Source organism: Salmo trutta, chromosome 3 (genome assembly GCF_901001165.1).
Source record: "Salmo trutta chromosome 3, fSalTru1.1, whole genome shotgun sequence".
Classification (NCBI taxonomy): domain Eukaryota; kingdom Metazoa; phylum Chordata; class Actinopteri; order Salmoniformes; family Salmonidae; genus Salmo; species Salmo trutta.
Window position 1 is genome coordinate 32,864,886 of NC_042959.1, and position 24,074 is coordinate 32,888,959.

The 24,074-nt window shown below is 44.9% G+C and overlaps 2 protein-coding genes across 2 annotated transcripts in view; one reads left to right on the top strand and one right to left on the bottom strand.

The window, feature by feature from the left end:
- Positions 1-11,104: 11,104 nt before the first annotated feature.
- On the bottom strand, positions 11,105-12,454 carry LOC115173408 (mitochondrial import receptor subunit TOM5 homolog). The gene is made up of 2 exons (XM_029731453.1): positions 12,186-12,454; positions 11,105-11,533 (listed from the first exon to the last, which is right to left on the bottom strand). The coding sequence occupies exons 1-2, from the start codon at positions 12,304-12,306 to the stop codon at positions 11,499-11,501; spliced, it is 156 nt and encodes a 51-aa protein (XP_029587313.1). The 5' UTR covers positions 12,307-12,454; the 3' UTR covers positions 11,105-11,498.
- A 301-nt stretch (positions 12,455-12,755) lies between these two features.
- LOC115173415 (FERM and PDZ domain-containing protein 1) overlaps positions 12,756-24,074 on the top strand; it is a gene marked incomplete in the record, with an annotated part of 37,757 nt that continues 26,438 nt past the window's right edge. The window contains 2 exon segments of the mRNA XM_029731466.1: positions 12,756-13,097; positions 20,400-20,544.

Below are 24,074 nucleotides of genomic sequence, written 5' to 3' on the forward strand. Positions count from 1 at the left end.
GAAATGTGTGAACATATTATTTTCCCCATTAAATATAATTCTAGAGCCTTGAGTAAATTAACAATGAATAAAGTTACCAGAATAGAACATGTGGGCTCCCGAGTGGCGCAGCGGTGTAAGGCACTGGATCTCAGTGCCCGAGGCGTCACTACAGACCCTGGTTTGATTCCAGGCTGTATCACAACCGGCCGTGATTGGGAGTCCCATAGGGTGGCGCACTATTGGCCCAGGGTCATCCGGGTTAGGGTTTGGCCGGGGTAGGCCGTCATTGTAAGTAAGAATTTATCCTTAACTGACTTGCGTAGTTAAATAAAGACAAACATTAAAAGACAGTAGTCAGGGATCAATGTGGCTTATTTCCATCACTCTTCAATAGTGATCCTACTTAGAAATAGTGTGTGATGTAATGCATGGTAAATATTCTCTCTCAGAGTTCCATTCTCTCCCCACATGTTCTATGATAACACGTTGCATTTGATGTTACAGTCATCTTCTAGAGTAGACAGTACAGTACATATAGTGCAGTAGGAAAGTATTCATACCCCTTCGCGTTTTCCACATTTTGTTACGTTACAGCCTTATTCTAAAATGTATTAAATCATTTCCCCCCTCAATCTACACACAATACACCATAATGACAAAGCGAAAACAGTTTTTTTTAAATGTTTGCCAATTTATGAAAAATATAAGTATTCAGACTCTTTGCTATGAGACTCGGAATTGAGCTCAGGTGCATCCTGTTTCCATTGATCATCCTTAAGATGTTTCTACAACTTGATTGGAGTCCACCTGTGGTAAATTCAATTTGATTGGACATGATTTGGAAAGGCACACACCTGTCTATATAAGGTCCCACAGTTGACAGGGCATGTCAGAACAAAAACCAAGCCATGAGGTCGAAGGAATTGTCCGTAGAGCTCCGAGACAGGATTGTGTCAAGGCTCAGATCTGGGGAAGGGTACCAAAAAATGTCTGCAGCGTTGAAGGTCCCCCAGAATACAGTGGCCTCCATCATTCTTCAATGGAAGAAGTTTGAAACCACCAAGACCCTTCCTAGAGCTGGTCGCCCGGCCAAACTGAGCAATCAGGGGAGAAGGACCTTGGTCAGGGAGGTGACCAAGAACCTGATGGTCACTCTGATAGAGCTCAAGAGTTCCTCTGTGGAGATGGGAGAAGCTTCCAGAAAGACAACCATCTCTGCAGCACTCCACCAATCAGGCCTGTATGGTAGAATGGCCAGATGGAAGTGGGGATGTTTTTTAGTAGCAGGAACTGGGAGACTAGTCAGGGTCGAAGGAAAGATGAACGGAGCAAAGTACAGAGAGATCCGTGATGAAAACCTGCTCCAGAGCGCTCAGGACCTCAGACTGGGGTGAAGGTTCACCTTCCAACAGGACAACGACCCTAAGCACAAAGGCAAGACAACACAGGAGTGGCTTCGGGACAAGTCTATGAATGTAGCCTAGCCAGAGCCCGGAATTGAACATCTCTGTAAAGACCTGAAAATAGCTGAAAATAGCTGTGCAGCGACGCTCCCCATCCAGGATCTGCAGAAAATAATCTGAAGAGAATAATGGGAGAAAATCCCCAAATACAGGTGTGCCAAGCTGGTAGCATCATACCCAAGAAGACTCAAGGCTTTAATCGCTGCCAAAGGTGCTTAAACAAAGTACTGAGTAAAGGGTCTGAATACTTATGTAATAAGTGATATTTCATTTATTTCTTTTTTTTATAAATATGCAAAAATGTCTAAAAAACTGTTTTTGCTTTGTCATTATGGGGTATTGTGTGTTGGCAATTTAATCAATTATAAAATAAGGCTGTAACATAACAATGCTGAAAAAGTCAAGAGGTCTGAAACCTTTCCAAATGCATTGTATGTGCTTTCCAAAATCATCAATTGTGTATGGGAACCTGTTAGCATTATTATTTATTTTTTTCCAATGTAAAACAGTGCAAAAGTCAAATCAAATTTTATTAGTCACGTGCCAAATACAACAGGTGTAGACCTTACAGTGAAATGCTTACTTACAAGCCCTTAACAAACAAGGCAGTTTAAAAAATATGAATAAGAAATCAAAGTAACAAGTAATTAAAGAGCAGCAGTAAAATAACAATAGCGAGACTACAGTTGAAGTCAGAAGTTTACATACATTTAGGTTGGAGTCATTAAAACTCGTTTTTCAACCACTCCACACATTTCTTGTTAACAAACAATAGTTTTGGCAAGTCAGTTAGGACATCTACTTTGTGCATGACACAATTTTTCCAACAATTGTTTACAGACAGATTATTTCGCTGTATCACAATTCCAGTGTGTCAGAAGTTTACATAGACTAACTGTAACGGTCGTCGTACGTAGTGGACCAAGGCGCAGCGGGTTGAGTGCTCATAATGACTTTTATTTAACACAAACAAAACAAAACAAGCAAACGATCGAACGAACAGGATTGCAGGCTAAACACACAGCTATGCAACCACAACTTCCCACAAAGGGACAGGTAAAAAAACAGGCTACCTAAGTATGACTCTCAATCAGTAACAACGATGTACAGCTGTTCCTGATTGAGAGCCATGCCAGGCCAACACAAAGAAATACACAACATAGATAGATCCTAGAATACGAAACAATAGAACATAACCCAAAACCCCGGAATACTCTAACCAAACACCCCTCTACATAAACATATACTAACAAACCCCGAACCACATAAAACAAATCCCCCCCTGCCACGTCCTGACCAAACTACAATAACAAATAACCCCTTTACTGGTCAGAATGTGACAGTACCCCCCCCCCCCCAAAGGTGCAGACCCTGGATGCACCTCACACAAAAATAAACAAAAATAACCCCCCCCCAAACTAAAGGGAGGGAAGGGAGGGTGGCTGCCGTCACCGACGGTTCCCATGCTACACCCCCCCTCCCCAATCATCCTACTGTGGAGGTGGCTCAGGCTCTGGCCTTAGTCCCCCACCTAACCTGTCCACCCCCGCTGAATACCTCTGGCTGAGGCACGTCGCTGTAGACCTCGGGCTGAAGCGCTTTGCTGTAGACCTCGGGCAGAAGGACGATTCTGGGAGCTCCGGACTGTAGGGCGACTCTAGATGCGCCGATTCCGGACTGTGGGCCGTCTCACTCGGCTCCGGACTGTGGGCCGTCTCACTCGGCTCCGGACTGTGGGCCGTCTCACTCGGCTCCGGACTGTGGGCCGTCTCACTCGGCTCCGGACTGTGGGCCGTCTCACTCGGCTCCGGACTGTGGGCCATCTCTAGACGGGGCACTGTCGTCGGACGCTCTGGGCGGGGCACTGTTTCCGGAAGCTCTGGACGGGGCACTGTTTCCGGAAGCTCTGGACGGGGCACTGTTTCCGGAAGCTCTGGACGGGGCACTGTTGCCGGAAGCTCTGGACGGGGCACTGTTGCCGGAAGCTCTGGACGGGGCACTGTTGCCGGAAGCTCTGGACGGGGCACTGTTGCCGGAAGCTCTGGACGGGGCACTGTTGCCGGAAGCTCTGGACGGGGCACTGTTGCCGGAAGCTCTGGACGGGGCACTGTTGCCGGAAGCTCTGGACGGGGCACTGTTGCCGGAAGCTCTGGACGGGGCACTGTTGCCGGAAGCTCTGGACGGGGCACTGTTGCCGGAAGCTCTGGACGGGGCACTGTTGCCGGAAGCTCTGGACGGGGCACTGTTGCCGGAAGCTCTGGACGGGGCACTGTTGCCGGAAGCTCTGGACGGGGCACTGTTGCCGGAAGCTCTGGACGGGGTACTGTCGTCGGAAGCTCTGGACGGGGTTCCCTGTAGCTCAGTTGGTAGAGCATGGTGTTTGCAACGCCAGGGTGGTGGGTTCGATTCCCACGGGGGGCCAGCACAGAAAAAAAAACAATTAAATGTATGAAATGTATGCATTCACTACTGTAAGTCGCTCTGGATAAGAGCGTCTACTAAAATGTAAATGTACTGTCGTCGGAAGCTCTGGACGGGGATTGCGCACTGAAAGCCTGATGCGTGGGTCTGGTAGTGGAGGTACCAGACCGGAGACACGCACCCCAAGGCTAGTGCGAGGAGCAGGAACAGGATGAGTTGGACTGGGCTGACGCACTGGAGGCCTGGTGCTGGCTTTGGATGTGCCAGACTGGAAACACGTACCTTAGTGCGAGGAGCGGGAACAGGATACACTGGGCCGTGAAGGCACACTGGCAGTCTTGAGTGCAGTACTGGCACCACCCTTACTGGCTGGATGCCCGCTTCCCCCTGGCAAATGCGGGGAGCTGGCACCGCGCACACCGGCCTGTGAATGCTCGGCCTCGACGCCGTGCGCATCACCCCATAGCACGGGGCCTGACCAGTAACAGGCTGCTTCCTATAAGCACAGGGAGTTGGCTTGGGGCTTAACCCTGGCCCAGCCAAAATACCTGTGTGCCCCCCCCAAAACAAATTCTTGGGGCTGCGTCTCAGGCTTAAATGCCAATCGTGTACCAATATAACAGTCCCGGTCTTCGCTCCACTTTCGCCGTTCCTCCCTTGCTGTTTCCACCTGTCTCCATGGGAGGCAATCCCTTCCAACCTGGATTTCCTCCCATGTGTAGGATCCTTTTCCTTCCAAGATGTCCTCCCAAGTCCAGTACTCCTTGTAGTCCCCCTACTGCTCCTTCCTCCGCTGCTTGGTCCGTTGGTGGTGGGAAGTTCTGTAACGGTCGTCGTACGTAGTGGACCAAGGCGCAGCGGGTTGAGTGCTCATAATGACTTTTATTGAACACAAACAAAACAAGAAACCGAACGAACAGGATTGCAGGCTAAACACACAGCTATGCAACCACAACTTCCCACAAAGGGACAGGTGAAAACAGGCTACCTAAGTATGACTCTCAATCAGCAACAACGATGTACAGCTGTTCCTGATTGAGAGCCATGCCAGGCCAACACAAAGAAATACACAACATAGATAGATCCTAGAATACGAAACAATAGAACATAACCCAAAACCCCGGAATACTCTAACCAAACACCCCTTTACATAAACACATATACTAACAAATCCCGAACCACATAAAACAAATACCCCCCTGCCACATCCTGACCAAACTACAATAACAAATAACCCCTTTACTGGTCAGAACGTGACACTAACTTGACTGTGCCTTTAAACAGCTTGGAAAATTCCAGAAAATGTCATGGCTTTAGAAGCTTCTGATGGGCTAATTGACATCATTTGAGTCAATTGGAGGTGTACCTGTGGATGTATTTCAAGGCCTACCTTCAAACTCAGTGCCTCTTTGCTTGACATCATGGGAAAAATCTAAAGAAATTAGCCAAGACCTCAGAAAAAAAAATGGTAGACCTCCACAAGTCTGGTTCATCCTTGGGAGCAATTTCCAAACGCCTGAAGGTACCACGTTCATCTGTACAAACAATAGTACACAAGTATAAACACCATGGGCCCACGCAGCCATCATACCGCTCAGGAAGGAGACGCGTTCTGTCTCCTAGAGATGAACGTAGTTTGGAGCGAAAGGTGCAAATCAATCCCAGAACAACAGCAAAAGACCTTGTGAAGATGCTGGAGGAAACAGGTACAAAAGTATCTATATCCACAGTAAAACGAGTCCTATATAGACATACCCTGAAAGGCCACTCAACAAGGAAGAAGCCACTGCTCCAAAACCGTCATAAAAAAGCCAGACTACAGTTTGCTACTGCACATGGGACATGGAGGATGAAGCCGTTGCTGAAACTGTGGCCCTCGGCGGCGAGGAGCTGCTGGAAGGGGACAGAGGTTATTGAGAACATAAGGGAGGAAGAGGACGCAGAGCAGAAAGAGGAGGCGTTTGTTGCCTCTAAGCTTTGAAGTGACCTAACAGCCTCATTGCCTTCTGCCTGAGCCTCACTGATGGTGGTGTTTAGGAGGCTGTCCTCTCCTAAAGGCCCACTGACAAGCTGACTTATGGGGTTGAGAATGCAGGAAAGGCCCAGGTCTTGGTTTGCTATCTAGGCCCTTGTTGTCAGACGACCCATCTCCTCCATCCATGTTGTCTTGGAGTGGGTATGTCTCTGTCTGAGGATCAGAGCTAGATTGGGGGTTGGATGAGCTTGCATCCTCTCCCTTCGGGCTGAGTATGTCTTTCTCTTCGTTTGCTGGCTCGTCCTGTGTCCTCGGATGGGAATGGAGGATCATTGAACACACCTGGTGTGTCTGGATAGGAGTTCACCTGCTCACTCTTCACCACTATATCCATCTTCTGATCCTTATCCCTCCTCTCCCACTTTCACTTTAAAACTGATCCCTCCATTCACCAGAGAACCCTATGTTTGACCCTCTCCCCCATCCCCCCCACACTACTATCTGATTGGCTAGGCAGCTGTATCTCTTCTTGTATTACTACTCCCCGGCTCATACTTTATTATTCCTCGTCACCCTCTCCTCAGAGAGCCTGCCCCCGTTCTGCTTGCTGTCCAGCCTCTCCTCCTGAAACACTTGGTGAGAAGAGTTATTGCGTTTGTGAAGACGGCGTCTGGGGAAAGCAGCATGTTGCTCAATGCTTCCACCTGCTCCAACCCCTCCATCCCTGCCTCCAGCCGGGCTAGCCTCTGCCCCGGTTTCCCTGTTGTCGAGGCTCCCTTCCAGAGCTGATGTGACCAGTCTGAGCCCCAGCTGCTGGAGCAGGACAAATCTCTGCTGCCTGGAGTTGACCCCAGCCATGGCTGCTGCCTGGGATGGAGACTGCCTCAGGTTCTACTGGTCCACTGCATGGCTGAACTGCTGCTGCACTTGTAACCTCCAACCACACAGGGGTGATGTGAGGAAATTGTGTGAGGTGGAGGTGAGATGGCGCTTGCAGGCCTTGACCACAGTGTTGAGGTGCAGGTGGGAGGCAGCCAGGAGCACGTCCGTTATATTAGATGCCCCCAGAGTGAGAGCGGAGGTGTAGATCATGCCCAGCAGGACAGAGAAAGCCTCAGGAGTCACCACCTCTGGGTCCAGCTCCATCACACTGGCTCCTTCAGCACCGCCTCCTTCATCCCCCTCCACTGCATTAAGAAGGGCCCTGAAGTGTGTACTGCAGGCTGCCAGGATGGAGCGGTGGGCCCTGAAGTGTTGGACCCTACGCACACTAACACGCTGGTGTTTTAACTGCTGTAAGATGTGCTCGAAGTGACCAGGGAAGTCCATCTCAGCCTGAGGATGAACATGAGGAATGGTCAAACTGAATGGTCAGGCAGAGACAAGACTCAGTGTCAGTGAACTGATGTAACTCCTGATAGATCTCATAAACACTAAACCCAGACAAACTTGGGTTACGAGCAATGGGCAGCTCTGTCACAATAGATGCAATGCTAGTAATAACAAAAACTATGATGCAAATGTAATGTCTATGGACTCATTTGATTGGTCTAAAGGTCTGACACTGTAGACCACTTCTGTCCTTACAAATATCAGTTACTAATTATATGAAAAACAGAATAAAACAACAACTGATTTATCGTGCAATGTCCCGATGCTCATGCCCGGAATAACCTATGAAAGTACCACCTACTTTCTGGTGCCAGTCCCATACTGTTTTTGAATAGGCTTCTAGGTTAAATCATCAAATTCATGAAGACGTGGTCATTTAAGATTTATGTAAAATTATAGTATTCATGGTTTAATTTTACTTCTAGATGATGCCTTTCATGAAGGTTTTCAACTGCGTTTTGTTTTGAAAACCTTCATAAAAGGCAGTGGGTAAAGGTACATTTATCCACAAAAACAAATATAATTTTACATATATCTTAAATAACCCCATTTTCATGAATTTGATGATATAAGCTTGACATACATTCAAAATCAGTAAGAGACTTGTACCAGGAAGTGGGCGGGACATTCATAGCATATCCAAGGGCTATTCAACTACTGTATATTCTTGGGGTGGGGGCAGATTTCAAAAAGGATATTAACAGGGAGGCCAGACATTTTCTACATGGGCCTACTCTTCCTAAAACCAGTGTAAAAACCAATGCACAAAGACAATTATAATCTTATAAAGCACGTTTAATTCGATTAAATGCTGCTAAATTCAAATTGTTTAAATAATGGAACACATTTGTATTTATAATGCAGTTGACTTGCGTCACATTAATTAATTTCTACTTTCCTGTCCGTTTTACATACATAGCTTGAATTTTTGTTTTTATTGAGACATAGGAAACCTTTTATCCATGGCTTATCTCAGTTGACTAGCTTTTTCTGAGAAGTCTCTCCCCCGCACCAGAAGAGAATGGGCCCCTATAACAAACTGCACCACCTCTGCGGGGACTTAAACTCCTCAAATCTCGTTGCAAAGCTTTCAGTTCATCTAAAAACTCCTACATCGCGGGAGTGATCTATACTGATGACTGAATATAGTTGAGCAGTGTAGGGAAATGGAGCGTTTTGCTTGGGCTCAAATCAGAGAACAAAAGAACACATTTATTTAGAAAATATGTACGTTTTTCAATCATGTTAATAACTGTTTTATCCCTCCCATGTCGTCGCAAATTAAGTCCATTCAACTGATTGAAGATGTCACACCCTAAACTCACATAGCCGAGCAGTGTCGACCCGTCACTGAACAAATAGTTATATTTACTACATCCAAGCTAGCTCGCTCATTAATTTCTTAATCGAAATTACTGATTGCTCTTGTCCGCTTTTCGTCCCCTTATGCCATAGTTTGTACATCTCAATTTTCATTAGAAACCACATTTGTTTAAGCAAGTCAGCCATATCAGCTATGTTTTTTAAAGGCAGTAAATGAGGCTGAATGAACTGTTTCGCTGCCAGACCAGGCTCTGCTGATAGCCAGGTGGTAAGCCAGTGAGTGGTAAGACGTTGAGACTGCTGTTGGGACAGCTTTATGTAGGCCCTAACAGTTTGTGGGCACCGTTTGACACCGTTATAGCACAATTAGTGTATTGTTTAGTGGCTTTGCTGGCATGCATCCCACTTTTCTTTTTTGCCCCACCAATATTTACATGCTAAAATCGCCACTGCTTGAGAGCATTACCCTTGCTTAGCCACCGAAAGTCATTATGTAATAGAAGATCATGGAGCTCAGCAAACTACGAAACAAGCAATGTTAGGCTATATGTTGATCGGATAAAGTTTACGATCGTCATAACTGAGTCCATGATGTTGTTTAACTCACCGCTGAGTTAAACGCAAAGCACACTCTGGTGTATCAGGCAGTGCAGTGATCTCATCTGCGGTGAAAGAGACAGTTAGCAGCTCTGATTGGCTGTAAGTGGTATGTTGGGTGATATTGATCGACAGAATTTAAAGGGAGGGATTTTATGGATATTTATGAGTCTCTATCTACATAGAACACGTCGGGTGATTGGTTGAGTCTTCTTGAGTGCGTGCTAGACTTTGAGCCTTACCAAAACGAGGTGGATAATTTCTATCGCCTCATATCTGAAACCAGTAGTAACCACTTCACTGACAGTTACCATGAAATTAAAATACAAATCTGACAATAACATTGTCGCCGAGGAGGGCTTGCTAACAAGCTACAGTGTTTGATTCATATCAGTCGTTTTCTTATAAAACAGCTCAGATAGCTAGCGAAATCCTAATTCGCGACGTTAGCTAGACTCACGGGTTATATTTGATTCCATCATTGGCAACAACAACTGGATACTAGTTCGTTTTCAGCCAAATATGTTCAACTCGTTGCTAGTTTATCCAGTGACCACCGCATTTATAAGGACAGCTACTGACTAAAATGTAGCTAGCAAGCTGGCTCACACTGGCCATTCACTAGCCAACTAGCTAGCTAATCGAATACGCCAAATAAACAACTATTCTGGACTAGATTTGGGAGCTCATGGGCTCAGGCTACCTTAGCCAACTGGTTAGAGGTGATTACACCACGGGCTACAATAACTGGCTATAAATTCGTTTTCAGATAAATATTTTCAACTCTTCAATTTATCCACTGTCCACCACATTTAGGATAGCCAATTACTGAAATGTATACTGAACAAAAATATAAAAGCAACATGTAAAGTGTTGGTTCCATTTTTCATGAGCTGAAATAAAAGATCCCCCCCAAAAATTCCAGTTTATTTCTCGCAAATTTTGCGCAAATTTGTTTACATCCCTCTTAGTGAGCATTTATCATTTGCCAAGATAATCCATCCACATGACAGGTGTGGCATATCACAAAGCTGATTAAACATGATCATTAAACAGGTGTACCTTGTGCTGGGGGCAATAAAAGGCCACTCTGAAATGTCCAGTATTGTCACACAACACAACACCAAAGATGTCAAGTTTTGAGGGAGCATGCAATTGGCATGCTGACTGCAGGAATGTCCACCAGAGCTGTTGCCAGATAATTTAATGTTCATTTCTCTACCATAAACCGCCTCCGATGTCATTGTAGAGAATTTGGCAGTACATCCAACCAGCCTGACAACAGCATACCATGTGTTGCCAGCCCAGGACCTCCACATCCAGCTTTTTCACATGTGGGATCGCCTGAGACAGAGGAAGGGGTGCTCAGTTGTATTTATGTCTGTAATAACTTTTGTGGGGAAAAACTCATTCTGATTGGCTGGGCCTGGCTCCCAAGTGGGTGAACCTATGACCTCCCAGTCCCACCCATGGCTGCGCCTTCTTGCTGGCTTGCACTTCATTTGTGCATGCATCCCGTCCCTTCTTAAGTAATAATGAGAATATTTTGCAATCTTATCTGAAGAAAAACCCTGCATTTGAAATAATTGCATTGTCGAATGTTTACACTGATTCAGTTTCGAATGAAATCGCCAGCTTCATGGTCAGAATGCTGATGTCCTCAAAAATAAGACAAGAACACCCCCCATTTGGCATATTCAGGTAATGATGGTTTCTGTACTGCACTGCTTGAGAGTTCTTCTCCCTTGCCTTCACGATGCTGTGGAGTCCAAGGGGCAAGCAGTTATCTATGAGGGAAGCAAATTTGGCATAATACCCTCTACCACCCTATTTGTTGTATACCTGAGGATCTACAGAATATCTTCAAATCAAAACAGTTCAAGGGGTCTTGCTTCTGGGTATAGATTTTTCAATAAATTTATACCTGATAACGAACAAAAACCATGCAATCAATATTTAAACATGTCTTCCTTTTATTGCATGTGATGACCAACAAAATTCAAACGTCCAATTACACAACACTCTCATTGAGGGACCATGGAAAAGATTGCCAAAACACTCAAAACAAAAATCAGATGTTCTCTTATTGAGCACTAACATAAAAGGCAACCATGAAAAATAACAGATGACACGTCGATGACTACAAATTACAACATCTTAATGTTCAAGTGCAATGTGGGACACAATGTAATGTCTCCACTGTAGCCTATAAAGAAGTCTCCCATATAGGATCCGTATGATGGTGTTTAGCCCGCCGCTTTGTTAATTGTTAACCCTGTTATGGTGATGTCCATAGACCTTGTTGCATTAAACTGCCTGAGTGGGAATACTGGAGGCAGATGGTCTCAAATGCTGTCCAACTTCTTCAAGATATATGGAGCTGTGTGGAGGCAAAGGAAAGAAGTAGTCAAACCAAATTTAATAACTTAGTAAATTATCCATAAATGTTCCTTTTTGATTGAGGTGCTGTTTATGGTCAAAATCTCTATCAAAACCCTTGGGGATATTATCTAGATTAATGACCATTCATTCTCATGCAAAGACCAGAAAGCCGGCTCCCAGGTCAAAAGAGGGGAACCATGTTTAGGGGTCACAACCTGATGGATGATTTGTAAAGGATCACGTCAAGTGATGTCATTGATTCTCTGTACATTCTCTTGTCTGAACACTGAGCAGGTGAATGAGACATTTATTACAGTCTGTGCTATCCTGGATCCCTGGGACCTCCCTACTCCATTGAAGTTGACATTTTAAATGGTTAGGCAAGGGTTATGTTTATGGTATGGTTAGGATTTAGGGATAGCACTGACCCATATATTACACAATGTATTGTGAGATAACGGCAGTGTTCGAGTGTTTCAAAACCGTAATGTATAATGGGTAAATTGTGACTGACTGATCTATAAATAATAATGAGTAGTTATTTATGATGCAAGGTTCTTTGTAAGTCGGCAGTGGCTGACACTGTTGGCTGCAATGCAGAACAAGCATAACGTGCGCAACCCGAGAGCAATGTGAAAACCGATACTTACTGGCTCTGAGAAGGGCAATATAGATTAGAAAATTGCGCACAGACGAGATTACATCCTGTCGCATCTTTTTCTTCATCTCCTCTGGGTCCATTTTCGGCTCTAACCCCTCGAGTTTAAACATCTCGGCGTGGTCTGTACAGGTTTTATACGTTATCCCTCACCTGGTTGTGATTTTATGGCTGAGGTTTCCTTAGTATTATGCTGGCCCTTTGGCTTTATTCTCGGAGCCCTACTCGTGCTTGTTGGCGGATGCGTGACTGTTTAAACCGGAAATTACGTTTAAGGATTACTTTAAGTACAATGGCCGTAGAGGTACAAACTCTACAATGGGGGGAAGGCAAAGCAATAAATATGTATATATGAGGAATTTCTACTAACCCAAGACTTGCCTATTTATCAATTTAAAAGTCTGTCTAAAATATATATTTTTAGAGGTGACTAAATAAAAAACATATTTTGTGATTGTTTTTTATTATTGTTTATTACACAATACTGTCATTCTTACTTGTTTACGGCCACAGTTTTTTCTCATAGTATTATCATCTTTATTGAATGTGTTAATATCAAGCATGATCTTTCTTGCCTTCAATCAAGCTGACCTTGTGAGGGAGGTCCTCAAGGCCGACGGGGAGGGAGCGAACAATAATGAGTGTGGAGGAGAGGGAGGAAAAATTGATAGAGCGAGAGAGAGCAGGAGAAAACGAAGGGAGGGAGGGAGTGGGTTATATCTGAGCTCAGGGCCGGGGATTAAACGGTAGAGAACAGTCCCAATACGATGACAGTACGCACCACACCGTCCGGGACACGTATTCTATCGATTCCGACAAGCTTTTCTGTCTGCTCTCTCTTTAGTCACTTCATTGGGCCCTCCCGGTTCACAACCCTGGTCCGTCTCTTTCTGTAGAACACGAGGTGAGTTCGTTTTTTCGTGATTTTATTCTCCTCTTTATTGTCAAACTGACTGTGGACGAATGGTAGAGAAGCCTGTGGGTGTCTGCTTCTGCTTGCACCTTGCATTGATTGGAAGAATCTCTTGCGATATTTTTCATAGAGAAAATACATCAAATCCTATCTGAATGATTTGGACCTCGTGCTGGTCCCGGTTTCCAGTGCCCCTGTTTCGAAGAGCAGGAATAGAGAGATCTAAATCGGATTAAGATTATTTTAGGAAACAATTAAAAATTGACTTTTTTTTCTCTTTGTTTCCGGGCTAATCTGGCATGACTGCTGTCACCGATTATATCTCGGGTCAGTTTGGTCCTTGCGGGTGAACAATACGAACGCAACATAATACACGTTTATATCTGGGTTATAAAACCTTTCAATATTTTATTTCGACCTATCCAAAAATGCTAATGAATTGGGGGTGAAACTATTGTGCGATGGGCTATTGATATTCAATTCTATTTCGTTTTATTATTGCATGCTGAGCAGCGCACTCCCATGCATTTCGTGTTGACGTGGTTATTTTGTCGTTGATTCATAACCATCTTCCTCATATCCATCTAGGATACTCGCACATGCATTATGCATGGCCAATACGCAACCAGTGGAATTCTGTGCAGCATGAAATTGGTGTAACTTAATGCAAATGGTCAGAGAGTACAAATGGAATCAGAGTAGATCCAGAGATGGTGACCGGTGTCTCTAGTGGTGTAGTAAAACGCCTTTCAATGAAATGGCCAATGTGTCTTGTTATCAATGCGCGTCGGGCCGTTGGCGAGGTGCGGAGAGAAACAGAATAAGCCTTTTTCCTCATCCGCGTATCCATAGGTTTGTGAAAATGCGACGTTCATTCAGTGCACTTTTCCATTCCGTGCGAAGCAAGAAGAGCGCATCACAACTAGACCGGAACAATGCGTTCTGTGTCCTTTTATTTAATGCGTGACATGATTTAATATGACCACTGATTCCGATTATAAATAGGCCAGACATGTGCTCTACTGTACACAAAATGTACATGCGGCCCAGGAGATGCTGTATTTAATATCACAGAATATTAGGCTATCACTGACTAGTTCATGTTCACATATGTACCGACATTCCTACACACTCACACATGCTGACACACATAGCCTGCATCATCTCACACATGGGTGGTTGTTGTCCTGGTCTTGTGCTGCCCTATGGGCGTGACTGCTCAGTGAGGGTGCTTGAGTGTGTGTCTGTGTAGGTGTGTGTGATTGTGAGTGTGTGAACACGTGTGTATACGTGCAAATGTGTGTGTGTCTGTGTGTTGCCAGTGCTGCTATGCCAGTGCTGCAGGCCTTGTGCATGATGACTCAGGGATGCATGATGACTCAGGGATGCATGATGACTCAGGGATGCATGGTATATATAACATGTGATGGAACTGTTGCTCTGAGGTCACTCAGCCAGCAGAGAAATGCGACTGGGATGACACTCACATCAGGAAAGACTCACTGCCTGTCGGTCTGCCTGTCGGTCTGTCGGTCTGCCTGTCGGTCTGCCTGTCTACCTAACTGCCTATCTGCCTCTCTCCCTGTCTGTCTGTCTGTCTGTCTGTCTGCCTGCTTGTCTGACTGCCTAACTGTCTGCCTGCCTGTGCTGGGATCTACCCCACTGAGTGCTCTTCTGCCCTACTTACGGCTGGCTCCCTCTTACCCTGGAGCCTCCACATCTCAAATGGCAGCCTATTCCCTACATAGTGCACTACTTTTGACTCAAGCCACAGTGGCGTCATTTAATATTTAGTCCTTGTTGTCTCTAGGGCAGTTTGAGTTGTGTGCTGGTGTCTGTTCCAACCGATCAGTCAGCCAATCGATCACCAGACCAATTAATAATGGTGGTCATTAAGTAATTAGATGCATGTTATTGCCCAAGTCACATTTTGGCAGCCAGAGACTGTCGGGTTGTCAATAATTCTTTATTTGAACACAAATCCATTTAATGGTTGGGCTGTCTTTCTGTTTGTCTTCTCAAAGTGTTATAATGGGTTGGTTTGGCCAATGGACCAGCACTGAGACATACTGTACACAATAAATCCACTGTATACTCTAGAGTCCCTTCCAGACATAACAGCACCATGATCTATGAACATGTAAAAAAGGTTTGGCTTAGACATAAGAGAAGCTCATCCCAGATTTATGCCCAATCCCAAATCAACCCCAAGCCCCTTTTACATGATTGGATCATTTAAGATTAAGATAACTTTATTTGTCAATTGTACACAAGGTTCAACCAAAATTTGACTTCCACTTTGTTCCAACCCCTCCGAACCATATATACAGGTTGAGCAGGGGCTTCCACGCTGGAGCAGTTGTTGTGGGGGGGGTAATTACCTTGCTCAGTGGCACAACGGCAGGCAATCACATATAGGATTTGATACCAGCAAACCTCCGGTTGCCAGCTCACTTCCTGCTGGATCTTTCCCATCAGACACATGATGTGAACTGGCAACCATCCGGTTGCTGGCTCACCTCTCTAACCCGCTGAATACCTGCCACCTCTCTAACCGCTAGGCTACCTACCGCTCTATAGGTGGCAGCAATATAGAGAAAATTCCATCTCGCCAGTCAGAGGGCAAGGTGGAGCTGGTATCATATTGTTTACAACCATTATTTGAGATCAGACCTGTATACATGAAATGCCTATAGGCCGGGCTAGGGACAAGGGGTTGATTTGGAGTATGATTTCTATTCACCTACTTACTTCCCAAGCTCTTCTTCCCAGACAGATAGTGACCTATCCAGGGAGTCCTCTCTCTGACCCAATGAAAACCCCCAGACAAATAACTGGAATAACACAGCAGACTATTAATCTTCCAATGGCCTAGTATTTAATAGTGCATTGGGGAACTCAAGCTCCCCCTGGTCACCGTTGCAAGTGGAGATGAAATGAGTGGTGCACGGCCGGTTCCATCTTAATGACGCTAATGGAATGAGCTGACAGGTGGAACGCAGAACGAGGCGGTAGATTTGATTAGGTCTGGAAGGGAACAGAGAAAACGGAACATCGTCAAACCGAACAAACAACAATCTAACAGAGAGCTCCTGGTGAATAAACAACAGGAGTGGTCGGTCCTTAATGAAGTTTCCTAATGATTAATCGTCTCTTTATTTATGTTTTTATGTACAGTCATTTGGTTTATTTGGTTGTTTGCACAGTTATATGTCTTTTTAAAGGCATATTATATAACACAACCGTATAGTGTCTGGGTTTGCGTCGTGCCTGGATACAGCCCTTAGCTGTGGTATATTGGCCATATACCAAAAACTCTTGAGGTGCCTTATTGCTATTATAAACTGGTTACCAACATAATTAGAGTAGTAAAAATAAATATTTTGTCATACCCGTGGTATATGGCCTGATATACCACAGCTGTCAGCCAATCAGCATTCCGGGCTCGAACCACCCAGTTTATATTACATTATATAACACAACCATATAGTGTCTGGCTTTCTTTGATGTATCAGTTTGTACTCTGCACAGCCCGTCTCCAATTCTGTTCTGGCTCTGTCGCCTGTTCTGGGCTAGTTTGGTCTGGTTTGGTCTGGTTTGGTCTGGTGCAACTCAGTGACAGACTGAGGTCCTGAACAGATCTGTCTCCCACTGTGCTCCTCCTCATGGGCGGAGGGAAGGGTCGTCCACTCAGGCAGAATTAGGCCTCAGACGTCAATAGCAGACAACTGGTCGATCCCAAAAAAGACCTGTGTTTTTAGTCATAGGCCAAGGCCACATGCAGCCACACAATGAAAGGGTTTGTATTGGAACATATATCGCTACTCTCCCACGTATAAAAGCTCATTAAAGGTTAAGGATAGGGACAAGGATAGATATGTTAATCAAGGTTTTTAAGGATTGGGACTTCTCCACTTTTAGTGATTAAATACTGCATTTAGGGTGGGTGTGTGGGTGCGTGCGTGTGTGTGTGTATCGCCTTTGACTGAAGTTTGGTGACCTCCTCAAAGAGGTCATCCGGGTTAGGGGAGGGTTTGGCCGGGGTAGGCCGTCTTTGTAAAATAAGAATTTGTTCGTAACTGACTTGCCTAGTTACATACATGTAAAAAAAAAAGGACACTTAGGCTGCCCAATTCTGATCTTTTTTTTTTATTTACTAATTGTTTTTTTGACCAATCAGATCAGCTCAGATTTTTTGGGGAAAAGATCTGATGTGATTGGTCAAAAGACCAAAAATATCATAATTGTGCTGCCTGTGTAAACAAAGCCTGGATTGTTGCAAGATTAAAAATAAATAATAATTGCAGTCCACAAAACACAAAAGGGTTGTCTCTGGGCTTACCTCTTCATGTGTACAAGATGAATAACAGGGGTCTGTGTCAAGTTCATTGCTAAATCCTTTACTGCTGAGAACATCAAGCAGGTGTTTAGGCCTTCCTGTCAGTTTCCACCATATCAGTCAATGAGACAGGGCTTGTGTGGGACCCTCAGAGGAAGGTGACAGGGCCAGGTAGGAGACCTCCACGAGGGGGACCCCCAGAGGAAGGTGGCAGGGCCTGTGGATGAGCTCCATGTCAGGCCTTTCTGTAGATCGATTTCTCCTGTACTGTCTGTTGTGGTTTTGACCCAGTGTGGCCCCGCCCCGGTCCAATCTTGTCCTGCCTTGTCTTAGCATGCCTAATTGGATTTCAACTAGATGCTGTTTCCTGTCCAGCTGGCAGCGCCTCCCATTCAATATACCTCTCAGAGAAAGAAAGAAAGAGAGAGAGAGAGAGAGAGAGAGAGAGAGAGAATTCAGGGAAGATGAACAGAGACTTAGTGTCTCTATGTATGCGTGTTTGTTCGTTAAAAGTTGAAAGGGTTGAGCTAGAGATGCTGTGTGGGTTTCCAAACAGAAAACCTTATCAAAAGTGATTCTTCCACGGTTGAGAGTGAGAGGAGAGTGATATTGAGTGAGAGAAAGAGCGAGAGTCCAAGATGGTGAAAGTGCCAGAGAGAGAACGAGAGAAAGTGGAAGGGAGAGAGAAGGAAAGAAAGCTAAGACAGGCTGCAAGCTATGCTAATAACGGTCGAGATGGAGAAAGTGGCAGAGAACGAGAGAGAAAGAGAGAAAGAAAGCCAAGACAGGACACAAGCGGTACTGATGAAGTCTGTGGACAGCTTGCGGGACATTTGCTGTAAACACAGCAGTCATGATTACTATTGATTCAGAGCCAGATTAGGAGCAGTCTTATTACGATCCACAGACAGACAGACAGGCAGGGAAATCCCAACCATGATTTTAAGTAATGATCTCACGTTATTACGATGCATTTACTTCACTTAAAAAGCAACCCCTGGATTTCCACATGATGTCTTTGTTTGTTTTTATAGGTTAGTGTGCATTTGAATCACTGAGGCTGGAGACTTATAATCTCCCTCACTAACTTTAAGCTTCAGCTATCTGAGCAGTTTACCGATCACTGCACCTGTTCACAGCCCATCTGTAAATAGCCCACCCAACTACCTCATCCCCATATTGTTATTTATTTTTGCTCTTTTGCACCCCAGTATCTCTACTTGCACATCATCATCTGCACATCTATTATTCCAGTGTTAATGCTAAATTGTAATTATTTTGCGACTATGGCCTATTTATTGCCATACCGCCCTAATCTTACGACATTTGCACACACTGTATATAGATTTTTCTATTGTGTTATTGACTGTACGTTTGTTTATCCCATGTGTAACTCTGTGTTGTTGTTTTTGTCGCACTGCTTTGCTTTATCTTGGCCAGGTCGCAGTTGTAAATGAGAACTTGTTCTCAACTGCCTACCTGGTTAAATAAAGGTAAGATTTTTTTTTTGCAAATACATTTTAGTATCCTGTTTTGAATGTACACTTTTTTTACACTATAAAACCTCACAAACAACTTTTAAAAAACAAACATGCTTTATCTATCACAATGCAGGAAAATGTTAACAATGCTGAATGTAATTTTTATTAAAAAATGATTTAACGATTGACCGTACATCAATGTCCGCTGCTGGCCTTTGTTTGTACTGTATTGTGGAGAAATGCTACAGCGATCAGCCTTTCCCTCTCAATAAAACAGCTAGCTGTTATTTTCTCTTAACTCCACATCGACATCTCGTCTCCTGTGCTGCTGCGCCCTCCAATAAAACCCTCTTTAAAATTCCTCCCTCTTCCCCCCTCACTACAACCCCCTCCAATATCCTGTCCATTTCTCTTTCTCCCCCTTGGCCAATTCGCTTTCACTCTTTCTCTACCGCCTTCCCCTTCTCTTGGGCCCCTGCTCCCTCTGCTCTCCTTTCACTCTCCACAGTCCACCCCTTCTTCACCTCTTCACCCCCTGCACCCCTCTCTCTCTCTCCATTTCCTCTCCTCCTCCCGTCGCTCCTCTTTTGGTGCATGTGTTGGCAGAGGAGGCTGGAGGAGGTAGGAGTCCTAGCTAGCTGCATTAGCTCTATGCATTATTAATCTGCTCTGCATTCTATGTGGGTCTGGGTCTTTTCCGAGCTGCGCACTGGGGACCAGGCCTGGTGAAAGAGCACTGTGTTTGGGACACAGGGCCTGGTGATGGAGCTGCGTGTCAGGGCCATTCCGGGAACAGGAGCCCCTGAAATTAGCGAATAGAGAGGCACTAAAGGAGTGTTTAATCATGTGTCTTTATTCGATAAGGCGAACATTTATTCAGACTCAGAGCGCCACTATATTACATTTGCCTTTGTAGAAGTGCACAAAGCAGGGTTTGAGCATATTTTGCTCACTTCAGCTATTCACAGTTGACGTTTGTATAAAAGAGTTGTCCTCCTTTTATTATTGCTGGAGCTTTGTTTGTCCGAGATCCTTGGGCACAGCTTCTTTCAACCGCAGTGGAATTCACACTCTTTCCTCTAGCAGTTTCTAAAAGGGGCTAGTTGGTCCGTCTCTGAACTGGGTTGATATGAAATTTTAATTCACACAACCAGACAAAGCTAGAGTGCCTTTTCTCCATCACACCATGATGTGCTTTTCAGGCTACACTGCTTTGATTGCAGCACGGAGGCCTGGGGGTGGGAAAAACAGTAATGGCCTCTAATAAAAAACACAATTCTGCTTATACTGGTTCTAACAGGAGGATAAAGACTAAATGTTTGCTTGTTCAGTGATCTTATTATGACAAAGACGTTACGATGACAAAGCACTTTTGCATCATATCACTTTTCCCAGAAAAGGTCATTGTTTTGCGAAAGGAATCGAAAGGCAGTGACAGTGTAACTGATTGATTTGTTGTTCCATTCTGCACAGGTATTAAAAATTCTGATTGGTTCTGATGATCACAAGGGCCCTCCTCCACCTCTTCTCGGCTAATCCCGATGGGGCTCCGGAGCTGATGTCACAGAAGGCAAGGGTTTTCCTGTTCGGGAATCCAGAAGAGACAATCCATACCACGGTGAGTGACAGACAGACAGACAGACAGACAGACAGACAGACAGACAGACAGACAGACAGACAGACAGACAGACAGACAGACAGACAGACAGACAGACAGACAGACAGACAGAGCCTTTAGTCAGAATGCTGGGTATCTGGTCATAGCATCTTCACTAAATGTTTCAATACTTTGAGATGGCTTCTTCATCTCTCTCCTTTAACTTCCCTGGGCAAGCGTCCCACCTAGTCAACAGCCAGTGGAATCGCGTGGCGCGAAATACAAATACCAAATAGCTCTGTTTTGTTCGTGCGTTCAGGTCACTATCCAAAGGGTGACGCGCGAGCGCATTTCGTGACAAAAAAATTCAAAATATTCCATTACCGTACATCGAAGCATGTCAAACGCTGTTTAAAATCAATTTTTATGCTATTTTTCTCGTAAAATAGCGATAATATTCCAACCGGGCAACGTTGTATTCATTCAAAGGCTGAAAGAAAAAAATGGAGAATTCTCATGAACGCGCATCTCCACTGTCACTGTTCCCAGGCTGACCACTCACAAATTCTAATGCTGTTCTTCGCCCAGAGACAGCAGACACCCCATTACACTTTCTGGCGCCTTCTGAGAGCCAATGGAAGCCTTAAAAAAGGTCACGTTACAGCAGAGATGCTGTATTTTCGATAGAGATGCAACTGAAGGACAACAAATTGTCAGACAGGGCACTTCCTGTATGGAATCTTCTCAGGTTTTGGCCTGCCATATGAGTTCTGTTATACTCACAGACACCATTCAAACAGTTTTAGAAACTTTAGAGTGTTTTCTATCCAAATCTACTAATTATATGCATATTCTCGTTTCTGGGCAAGAGTAGTAACCAGTTTAAATCGGGTACGTTTTTTATCCGGCCGTGCAAATACTGCCCCCTAGCCCCAACAGGTTAACGTCTGCAGTATATTTTAATATATTAACATTAGCATAACAATCTATATGCTCCTATTTGCCGATCGCTGCTGGATTATTTGAGAGAGTTTAAGGAGTGAGTAATGAGATACAAAAGTTAATTGTGTATTACTTGCCAAAAAGTCTGAAAATACATGATGTATTGTATAGCCAACATAGGTAAAAAAGCAACCTGCTAAGAGAGTTGGGGCAGCAGTGGACACACTCCTCCAGTGATCCGGGTGATCATGTATTTATGGATGGTGTCTGCAGCAGCAAAGAGAAACTGTCATCCAAGATGACTTCCTGACTCAGCAAGGGCAGAGAGAGAGGGAGAGAGAGATGAAGAGAGGAGGGGGATAGAAAAGGGGAGAGAGACAGGTTTCACCTGAGTCAGCACTGCAGCATGGATATACACACATACTAACAGATACATCTGTAAGTGCACGCACGAACGCGCGCACACACACACACACACACACACACACACACACACACACACACACACTGTATTTGCTACAGGAAAGAGTTTGGTCTGGACAGCTTCATCTCTCCCACTCTGCTCAGTAACATGAGAGAGAAGGACCTCTCTCATGAGACACAATTTTCCCTAACCTTAACCCTAACTCTAACCCTAACTCTAACCTTAACCATAAAACCTAACCTTAACCCTAACTCTAACCTTAACCATAAAACCTAACCTTAACCCTAACTCCTAACTCCTAACCCTAAACCAAATTATAACCCTAGCACTAATTCTAACCTTAACCCTAAGCCCCCTAGAAATAGCATTTGCCCTTGTGGGGACTAACGAAATGTCCCCAGTTGGTCAAACATTTTTTGTTTACTATTCTTGTGGGGACTTCTGGTCCCCACAAGAATAGTTAAACACGTCCACACACACACCTGATCAGCACAGTGTCCATCTCAGATTGATCAAACAGGTTTCGATAATGTGTGTCTCAGAAGTAGCCGGTCTTTCCGGCCCAGCTGTCAAAAGCGAGTCACCCCTCATCCACATCAATCTGGATCAATCCGAGTTAACGGGGTGCCAAAGTTACACCCTGTCCAGGTCCTCTCAGAAAGAGGACATAATCCTCTTACAGACCCACAGCATTGGCTTCAATGAGGGCAACGCCAGAGGGCTAGCCTTAGCCGTAGCACCTAAGAGCCTTCACTTCAATGGGGATGACGTTAGCAGACAGGACTAGCCTTAGCTTAGCGCCTACGCCCATTCATTCCAATTGGTAGGATGTTAGCGGCCTGGCATAGCGTCTGAGAGCATTCACTTGAAATTGTTCACGGGTCTAGTCTAGCTGTCAGCACTTTCAGTGTACTGTAGCGAAGGACTGAGCAAGTCGGCTCACTCTACAGTGTCTGTAGAAAATCTCTTTGTTGAATTAGCCCTCCATCCCTCTATTGATCAGTGAGAGAATTGCAAACAGTCTGCTGCGCATTATTCAAAACCTGAGTCAGTGAACATTAAGTCTGATATCGCCAGCTAATCCCTCTGATTGACAGAACAGTAGCCTGAGGTTGGCAGTTATTTGGTCCTCTTCAGCCAGCTCCTTTGCCATGGCACACATGGCACGCATGGCACGCATGGCACACATGGCACGCATGGCACACATGGCACGCATGGCACACATGGCACGCATGGCACACATGGCACGCATGGCACACATGGCACGCATGGCACACATGGCACGCATGGCAAGGCAAGGAGGTTGGCTGAAGCACAGGCACTCAGGCTGAACCGGACTAATAGCACTCAGGTGCTTTAGTCACTGAAGCAGAACGAGCAGACCGGAGGTTTCTGAAACAGACAGTCAGACCGCGATAGCGACGGCTTCCCTCCGAGCTTCGAGGAAAGTTTACCGTGTTTTCGTGGAACTGATTGGCTTCGGCTGTAGACGGAGGTGGTGGTAGGGGACAGGCTGTATCACTGGGCTTTATCACCACATTCGTTATCGTTAGCCACTATCGATCTCTCTCTCTCTCTCTCTCTCTCTCTCTCTCTCTCTCTCTCTCTCCTGCTGTGCAGCCTGCTAGCAGCAGAGTTGCAGGGGAAGCTCATTCACCTCACAGTATGATACCATCTATTAATTACAGTGGTGATGGTCAACCTAGACCTTTATTGAGTGCTAACATTAGAGACAGACAATACAACATGGATGTCAACAAATGAACAATAGATTGATTTTATTTAATAGATGGTGCAATTTAAATCCACTTTACCCAGACTTTGCCTGTCTATGTCCATTTTTAGCATCATACTGAACCCAGACTGTCCCTACTGTAGATACACTACTAACATGAGTTTGAATCCTCTATTAAGTTGTAAGTACCCAGTGCAGTCAAAAATGTGATTTTCTTGTGTTTTATATATATTTCCACACTATGAGGTTGGAATTATACTGTGAAATAACGCCTGAAATTTCTGCCTGTTTTTTGGTGGGATGGAGTTTTGGCCTACCTGGTGACATCGCCAGGCGGTAAATTGGTTAATAGACCAATAAGAAAGAGAGTTCCAAACCTCTCTGCCAATAACTGCTAGCTTTCAGTTTTCCCCTGCTTACTCAGACCACTCCCGGACAGTTTTAGCAAAA